This window comes from Arabidopsis lyrata, assembly GCF_000004255.2.
Source record: "Arabidopsis lyrata subsp. lyrata unplaced genomic scaffold ARALYscaffold_8, whole genome shotgun sequence".
NCBI lineage: Eukaryota > Viridiplantae > Streptophyta > Magnoliopsida > Brassicales > Brassicaceae > Arabidopsis > Arabidopsis lyrata.
Genome location: NW_003302548.1, coordinates 10,954,753 through 10,964,055, shown reverse-complemented (window position 1 = coordinate 10,964,055; position 9,303 = coordinate 10,954,753). Strand labels below are relative to the sequence as shown.

Here is a 9,303-nt window from a genome sequence, read left to right as displayed (position 1 = left end):
GTAGCTCTTGCACCAGGAAGCAGAGAGATATTTGGTTTTTCGTTGAAATTAGCTGGAGAAGGTATTATTACTAAGTAGTACCAACAAATGAAACCTTAACTTTTCTGCGTCCCTCTGATCTATTCTTCAAATAGACTTGTAATGTGTTACCGTTATTATAGGAAATCCTGTTTTAGCCAAGGAAGCTACAGAAATTGCTATCGGGTCTTTGACCGCAAATGTTGATTGCTTTAAGCAGTGGGACATTCTATATAAGGAGAACCTAGAAGCTAGTGTTGTTCTTCTTAAAAAGCTTGTAGACGAATGGAAGGATCATTCTCTCAAACTAATATCAACACCAAGTGATACTCTCACCCTCAATCGGGCCATGAATAGCTTCAGGCTAAAGGTAAAATGCATCTTTACTCTTCTAAGCTATTCAACTAATTTCACCCTCCACTCTTTTTGAGCTGAATTTTCATTTTCCGACCGGACCTGTGATGTTATTAGAACAAATAAGCCATCACTGAAAGAGAAGCTCTTTGTTCTATTTACAAAGAAGCTGACAAGTCCTGCAAAGTGATCTTGGGGAGACTCTCCTCCGGAAGTGGCTACCTCAAAGGTATAACAGCTGTTACTGCTGCTGGGGCTGTTGTTGCCGGAGCCGTAGCAGGAGCCGTTGCTACAGTAGTCATTGGAGGAGCTACTGGAATGGAATATTTCCAGTAGGTGTAATGAGAGTTGAAGTTCTTAGAATCACAAAGTTGGAATCTGGGTGAATGTTCAAAGGTCGCAAGCTTGTACGTAGAAAAAGCCTAATTAATGCTCTTTAACTAAATTATTTGAAATATCTAACAAATTTGTTTGCTATATATGGATACGATTCATTCTCTCAAACTATTAGATTTGTTTTCTCACGAATTACTGTTTTTGGTTATGGATTTAGGCAAAGGATTTCCTCATTTCTGTCATCTTGTAACTTCCAGCTTCTTTGTTCGTGTTTCTATCATTCTGTTTCCTGTCACCAAATCTCTATTGAGATAACTTTCTGAGAATATGTTTAAACTTGTCACTATTCGGGGAAAGTGTTGCCCACTTTCTCCGTATCATGATTTCTTAAGGTAGAAGCTATTGTCGTCGTCATGTGTAAGATTTAGTGACTATTATGATAGATCCTTGTACTCTCGATCTCTCACAACACTGTCCATGTAAAACTAGAGTAGAATTTGAAGTTTACTGATATTGTAATTAACAAATCCGATTACAAGAGTAGCTTAATCTGATAACAAAACAAAAGATCTACGTGCTCGAGCTCAAGCACATCAATCCAGCTTGTTGTCCTTCAACGGCTTCCTTCGAGAATACCGCTGGTGCACCGTATCAATACTCCTTTCCCGGATAACCAGCTTGTTGTCCTCGAGCTCAAACTAAGGAAACAATTGCCCAAACTCCTTCGAAGGAAGCCAAGAATCTTCCTCCACTCCCTGATCGTGCGTGAACCATAAACTTTAATATATTATTAGTTAAATAAGTGCATAATTTTACATCAAGATTCGAAGTAAGAAATGGACTCGTATCACATCTTTTTGTAAGAACTGGAAATTAAAATTAGGTAGTTGACAACTAACTTTTAAGAAAAAATTATTCAAATGTCATAGAAAAATAGGAATATTAGTAATATATCATACTATTTCTAAACATTACTCATATATTTAGTGTTCTTGGTGTAATTACAATTAACACCTTTAGTTAGTTTTTAATTATTATTTTCAAAAATATTTAAAAAAATTCCGCCTCATTATTTTAAATACACGTTATTAATGAGATATTATAAACTTAGAAGAGAATTTTAAATCCAAAAAAATTCCTATCAACAAAATTGGAAATTTTAATTTTAGATTAGAGATTATTAAAAATATAAGTGGAATCGGGCCGGTCGAATCTCATATCCCTGCACTTACATATACTTCAGCGAGGAAGACCTTAAGATGCGAAGAATCTGTTGATGCCGAAGCTTTGAGGGAAGACAGATACCTAATCCTCGCCTCTCTCGAACCGTCCGAGTCAACTTCCACATCAGAAGCAACCTCCGCTGGCTTTTGTTTCAGTTTGCGCTTCCGGTTCAAGACTTGGTTGCATCCATTGCCGACCTGGGAGCTAACGGTAGAGGTCTCAAAGTCACTGGACTCCACGGATTTGGTCACATCCCTTTTCGTTTTTTTTTTACGAACAAACTCTCAGCTCCATGTTTTTCTTCTAAAGTTTCTCGCTTTTCTTTCCAACTATTTCACCATCTGCCGTATATATATTATTATTATATATATGTTAGGGTTGGGAAGGATCTAGATATCTCGTTAAGAGTTTTTATTTTGGGCTATATTAATATGTAATTTAGGCCTCGGCATTCGGGTATCGGTTCGAGTTCGGTTTGGGTATTTCGGGTTTTGGGTATTCCGGTACTAAAGATTTAGGATCCATTCGGATATTATAAAATTTTGGTTCGGTATTTTTCGGGTTTGGGTCGGTTCGGATAATTGATTGAAGAACCGGAAAATAACTGAATATTTATCGGGTACCGTCCGGATTGGTTACTTTTTATCCAAATGTATCTAAATTTATCCAAATTACCCAAAAATACCCGATAATACCCAAAAAAAAAAATATTGATTACTTTTTACCCAAATTTATGCGAAAATACCCAAAAAAAAATTAAAATACTAGTTACCTTTTACTAAAATGTATCCAAATTTACTTAAATTATAAAAAAGTATCTACTACATTCGGGTTTATAATTATAATTTTAAGTATTTAGGTTATTACAAGTATACATATAACTACTATATTTAGGTATATGTTTATATATCAGATACTTTCGGATACCTACTGGATATCGGGTTTGGTTCTGGTTCTTTGGGTATAGAATTTAGGATCCATTAGGTAATTTAGACCGGTTCCGGTTCGATTCGGTATCTCTAAATTTCGGTCAATTCTGATTCAGTTCTTTCGGTTCAAGTATTTTGTCCAGGCCTAATCTGTATACAGGCCTGGACGTACAGTATATAAGTGAGCATAGAATAAAGCTTCATTTCAAAGTTAGTCATTAACGGGATCATGACATTTGTCTAATTAGTGATCTAAGATTTTAACATATATAAAAAATATAGAAAAGGAAAGCTAACAATTTTATCATGTAAATTAAAAATTTTGGTTTTTAAAGTTATTTAAGTGACGATGACATATGTCAAGTTCTGATTTTAAAATTCCATTATTATGTTATATATCTTTTTAATATTTTAATTTTATTATTTGTACTATTTTTATATTTTACATTATTTAGTTTCATTTATTTTTTTCTTTTTTTTTCTTTTTTACTTAAAATATTAATATTATTAAAAAATTCCACATAATGGGATTTGGTCTTTGACCCATATTACAAAAGCCTTAAAACGGTTACAAAATGGGCCTAAACGGAAACCTAGTTCCGGCGTCGGAAAATTGGATCGGACCTTAGCGATTTGACCGGAAGCAGAGGCGCCTAGCATTAACGCCGGCGAATACAAGGTCGCGGCTTTGTGGCCGGATCTTTGGAACTGACCCATCCCCGAAAGTATTCGGTTTCCGGCTCCGGTGCTGTTCCGGCAATCCACCAGCCTGCTACAGGCTTCCCAACGTGCGTACACCTCCTACGAACGGCTCTCCGATGACAGATCCTAGTCGGAGCGATCTGTCACACTCGGATCTAACACCTCTCCTCCAGATCCGGCGAATTCCGAGTTTCCCAAGCATCATCTCCTCGATCCAGTCCAGCGGAAGCACCAAGGCAACGGTTGCGAAGTTGGTGGCTAAATCCAAACTGTCGCTTCCGATTCCGCGAGACTGATTAGCCATAGTCAGCGCCACCATCAACTTCCATCGCTACAGAAGCTTCCTCTTTGGCGGCTGAGCCGAGGGCTTCACTGAAAGCACGCCGGCGACTTCAAACCTCGCCGCCAAGTTGGAGGAGCGGCCGTAATATCGATGGAGGCGAGGCCGTTGCTGTCGGTGAGAAGGATGATGCTCACTCCCGTTAAGGCCTTTGCGAGACCAAGACCGGCGATGAAGCTCGAGAAAGGGAGATGGAGGCTATCTCACGACGCCGGCAAAGGAGCGGGTGAAGGAGATAGCCTCCGGAACAGTGAGAAGGTGGCGGCGAAACTGGATCTGAGATGAGAGAAAAGTGTTGCTCGGGCGTCGAGTCACGCGTCTTTGCCAATTCAATGATTTTCTTCATAGAGGGAGGAGATGTAATAATTCTCATAATTTGTAATAAAATAATAAAATCAGTGTTAACAAAAAAAATGGAATAGTGGATCTGGGGCAGATGTCACGCTAAACGGTCGGACTGCTTTCTCCATTCACCATTTTAATTAAAGCATATTGCATTCCTTGTTTTGAAATGCGGTTCAATTTCATGAACAAAATTAACGAACCACATGTAAAAGTAACCACACCCCATATTTGTGGATGTACAATAATGATTCGCATGTTCTTTTTTTTTTAAGAAAAAAATTATATGGTTTATTTTTTAAATAAATATTGTCAATATATTGTGAATTTGTGATTCTGTTGTAGAAGTGTGTTGATAGCTTGATTCAACTGCTTAGTCCTTGATCTCGTCATTGGTCCAGTAGCAACTTGCAAAGCAACGTCCTCTTTAGCTCCAAGAACTTCATCTCCATGCTCCTTAGCTCCATGCTCGATCAAGTGTTCCTCTGGTGCAATGTCCTGCTCGATCACATCTCCTGCTTGGTGGTCGAGTATGTCCTCTGGTACATGCTGATCCTTAGCTCCATGATCCAAGCTTTCCATTATCACATCACATATTATGTAAAATATTTTATCTACAATTTATATTTTTGACAATATAAATATTTGATATGCATCATTTGATCCGCTTGCACCATTCAAATATACATTTTGAACCGCTAGATCCGTTTGACCCCACTAGTTCTGCGAGATCTGTTTGATCCGCACTTGTTCCGCTTAAACCGTTTGATCCGCTCCGCCTGATTCGCTTTCTCCATTCGGAGCCTAAGGTAGACTAAACCTGTTTTAGTTAAATATGTTAATTTGGATTTGGTTTGGGTTGATCAAATCCGTGTGTTCTATTTTTTTGGTTAAAATTAGTGAAGTCAACTAACAAATCAATTTGACGAAGTTAAGTCAACGTTAACAACTTCCATTAAACTGTAAAACAACGTTGTTCACGACGTACAATATTTGGCCAAGTCAATTCATATGATAAGTTGCTAAAGAATATGATGATCAAATGTGAAGAAGAAGACACGTTTCTTGTAAATATTGTCATCAAATGTGAAGATGAGACTTTGTGGATGAGTATAGGACTTGGTCAAGTACGATTTCTTGAAATCTTTGTTGCGAATAATCGATGCATATTGTTTGGATATGCAGATGAATCTTGCTAGGGTTTTAACATGCAACTTTTTGAGTATATCAGGGATGAGATCATGCGGAATCGGATCTAAGCTTCCTCTGCTTGTTCTCAAGTATTCGGAGATCTTCTTTGTTGCAAGCTTCGCTTTCTTGCTTTCCATGACAACGATGTGAAAAAAACGGCGTCGATTTCTTTTCTCTCAATTTCTTGGAAATGAAGTAAAAAAATGATGAGTCGATGAGTTGGTTAAACGCTAAGAGTATGAGTAAACGTGGTGCCGTTTTTATATTTAAAATTAGGGAAAGTTTGAAAGGATCTATCAATTAAAACAGCATAAGGCTTTCCATTATAATATCAAACATGAAATGACTGTTATCCACAAAAATCATTATTTTGTGAAAAGTTTGTTAATTTTCTTGATTATAAAAGCGTGATTTTTTTTTTTTTGGTAGGATATAATAACGTGTTTCTGTACATCTAGAAAATTCTGAAAAATGAGTTTTTTTTTTTTATTATCAATATTTGATTATAGTGGTGCCCAATCCCCAATATATTGTTTTGGCATAGTGCTTCACATGAAAAAAAAATCCAATAATTTACCACTATAGACTTTTTTTTTTTTTTGTCAATGTTACCACTATAGACTATAGTGATGAAAATATATGTTTTTTATTCCCATGTGGGCACTATTGATGCGGACATCCAAATCAAACCAAACCGGGAGTATACCAAACCTACCGGTACATGTATCAAACCGGTTGATATGGAGCATTTTGGAGGATTCTTGCCCAAATGGAGTCATAATCAAGCACAAGGCCTAGGGTTAATTATTCACCAGCAAATTAATCCTAAGAAGACAAACGATAGTTCAGGAGGAATCAAAGACCAGCGAGCCGAATCACCATGTTGGGGAAATTTGAACGTTGCACTCTTTTTCCCTTATCTAGGGTTTGTCCCAATGGGTTTACCTAGAAAGGTTTTTAACGAGGCAACATCAAGTCATCAAGGAATCATTTACCAAGAAATTGATTCGAAGATGTTACAAGTACATATAGCTGATGTACTTGCTGACAGACCGGCTGCACTACTTGCTGAACTACTCGCTGAACTACTTTCTGAAGTACCGCACCAAATGAAGCCAAATAAGGAAATCTTCCTTATTCTATACTTGGACGTGCCTCAAAGCTTTATTTGGCGACCTGGAGAGTATCTAGATCACTTAGAGGCTTCACTACACGCTCTAAGATACACCACACCACATTTGATCAAGCGGATCAATTCTGAGCTCTACTTACCATATTTGGACCCGATTGTCATCAATGTCCCATGGATCTTTCCCCTTTTGTTTGAGCGTCCACTTAAGATATTCCAGAGCATCAAGAAGCTTCCAAGACTTCACAACTTCCTCCCCAAGTTGACAAGATACAAGGCACACCTCACTTGCCTTATTTGGACCAACGACCATATTTTCTTTTAATGTTGCGATTTGTTTCTTTGTTTAGCTTTTAGAACGTTTGTACTCAGCCTATATAAGCTGATCATTAGTCTCATTGTAAAGCACCCTTGATCATTTTAAAGTAATAGAAACGTTTTCTACTTGTCAAAGTTTGAGTCTTTGTCATTGTTCTGTAGTTCTTTGTGAGTGAGTCACCAAGTACTTCAGGATTCTGCGGATTAAGTTTGTTGAGTGATTCAACATCCTTCATTCGTTCATTGATCGAGTGAGTCGATTACCCCACTGATTGAGCGAGTCAATCACCCTTCTATCCATCAATTCCCCTTGAATCGATCCCACACGAGAGAAGCGACCGCCATCGTGTCAGATCACCACCTTCATCATCCCACCTTCCGCGTGAAAAGCTTGGAATCTCTTGATCATCAAGTGATCTAAAGTTGGAGTGATTCCAATTCTTGTATCAACTATTCAAGATCACGGCAGCATCATCATTCCAAAGGATAAGTAGACTATAAAACATAACTAAAAAAAAATCAAATAAAGTTTGAAGGTGTTATTTAATCATGAATTTAAATTTAAAATTAATTTTGTATGTTTTATAATTTTTAAAGTTTGATATTACGTAAAACAATTATGTGTATGAATTTTAAAATCTATGCAGTGTACTTGAAATTTTGATTTTTATAATTTACTTATGAAACTTTAACAGATTTCATTTAAATAATTTAATTCTAAAATATATTTTTTTTAAAAATATTTAATTTTGAATAACATTTGATTTTAATGAAAAAATTCAATTCTTATTTGAATAATTCTAGATTTTAAAAGCTACTATTAAACATTGATTTACAAATATAAAATCAAATACCAGTATATCGTTAAACATAATTTAAATCATTAATTAAATCAAATTACACATCCATTAAGTGTGAATTATGGGTGTCCGTGTGAGAAAATTGATTTGACCTTTTGACAAAAAACGAAGAAATCAAAAAAGGAAACATCACGTGACACGTGCCACGCATAGCGGTGAACGCTGCATTACCCACTCCAACAAAAAAAGCGTATGAATTTTAAAATCTATGCAGTGTACTTGAAATTTTGATTTTTATAATTTACTTATGAAACTTTAACAGATTTCATTTAAATAATTTAATTTTAAAATATATTTTTTTTAAAAAATATTTAATTTTGAATAACATTTGATTTTAATGAAAAAATTCAATCAATTCTTCAAAGAGAGATTACAAAACAAAACAATGTGTGGAATCTTCGCGTATTTGAATTTTCACGCTAACAAAGAGAGACGATACATTCTCGAGATTCTCTTCAATGGTCTTCGTCGTCTTGAATACAGAGGCTATGATTCAGCTGGAATCGCAATTGATGATTCTTCAACAATCTCTTCCCCTCCTCTTGTGTTTCGTCAAGCAGGAAACATTGAATCACTCGTTAATTCTGTAAACGAAGGTTACTTTTCTCTCTAGATCTCTGATTTGAATCCAAAGTTGAAGCCTTTATGAATGATGAGTTTGTGTTTGTTTTCAATTTGCAGAGATTACGAATACAGATTTAAACTTAGATGAAGTTTTCTACTTTCATGCTGGAATTGCACATACTAGATGGGCTACACATGGTGAGCCAGCTCCAAGGAATAGTCATCCTCAATCTTCTGGTCCTGGAGATGATTTTTTGGTGGTTCATAATGGTGTTATCACTAATTATGAGGTTCGGTTCTTTAACTTCTCTTCTCTTATGTATAAAAGAGTCTTTTAAAAGAAATGAACTTATTTTGATTCTGTTTTTGTTGTTTAGGTGTTGAAAGAAACTTTAGTGAGGCATGGATTTACTTTTGATTCGGATACAGATACTGAGGTTATACCAAAGCTTGCTAAAATTTGTTTTTGACAAAGCTAATGAAGAAGGTAACTAATAATGCTGATGTGAGATTTAAAAGTTACTGTTCAATTTTGTGAAGTTGTCTTTGAAGTGATGAGGCATCTTGAAGGAGCTTATGCTCTTATATATAAAAGCTGGCATTACCCGAACGAGTTGATTGCGTGCAAGCTTGGTAGCCCGTTGCTTTTAGGTGTTAAAGTAAGTAACTCTTTGTCACTAGAATCAAGAGGGACGTTTCATTGTTCTCGGTTGAAATGTAGAATTTAGCATTTTCTCTTAGCTAGTCACTGTATGCGTCTTTTAGCATGGAATAGTGTAGAGTTGTTTTTACGCTTGGCTTTTTCACTCACAGGATCGAAATCTTTCGGGTTTGTATGCAACTGCGGTTATACCTTTACTTTTGCCTGGTTTCGTAGTGAGCTAGATCAAGGCATGAGCCATAGTCATGTATACCAAGATGCTCACTTTCTTTCTAAGAATGACCATCCCAAGGAATTTTCCTATCAAGTGATCCGGATGCTCTTGTTGAGCACAC

At 36.3% G+C, this 9,303-nt stretch overlaps 2 protein-coding genes and 1 long non-coding RNA gene across 3 annotated transcripts in view; 2 read left to right on the top strand and 1 right to left on the bottom strand.

The window, feature by feature from the left end:
* The window catches only part of LOC110224164, a 1,379-nt gene extending 421 nt beyond the window's left edge, over positions 1-958 (top strand). The window contains exons 3-5 of the mRNA XM_021015728.1: positions 5-61; positions 162-388; positions 490-958. Of these exons, the coding sequence (XP_020871387.1) occupies positions 5-61; positions 162-388; positions 490-498 (293 nt within the window). The 3' untranslated portion in view covers positions 499-958. The remainder of the gene's footprint in view (positions 1-4; positions 62-161; positions 389-489) is intronic.
* A 236-nt stretch (positions 959-1,194) lies between these two features.
* Positions 1,195-2,639, bottom strand: LOC110228174. The gene is made up of 2 exons (XR_002331774.1): positions 1,941-2,639; positions 1,195-1,463 (listed from the first exon to the last, which is right to left on the bottom strand). It is a non-coding gene; the product is annotated as an uncharacterized LOC110228174 (long non-coding RNA).
* Positions 2,640-8,100: 5,461 nt separating this feature from the next.
* Positions 8,101-9,303, top strand: part of LOC9301675 (glutamine--fructose-6-phosphate aminotransferase [isomerizing] 2) — a 3,106-nt gene continuing 1,903 nt past the window's right edge. Inside the window, exons 1-5 of the mRNA XM_021015727.1 lie at positions 8,101-8,339; positions 8,425-8,597; positions 8,685-8,769; positions 8,848-8,970; positions 9,121-9,136. Coding sequence (XP_020871386.1) covers positions 8,129-8,339; positions 8,425-8,597; positions 8,685-8,769; positions 8,848-8,970; positions 9,121-9,136 — 608 coding nt within the window. The 5' untranslated portion in view covers positions 8,101-8,128. The remainder of the gene's footprint in view (positions 8,340-8,424; positions 8,598-8,684; positions 8,770-8,847; positions 8,971-9,120; positions 9,137-9,303) is intronic.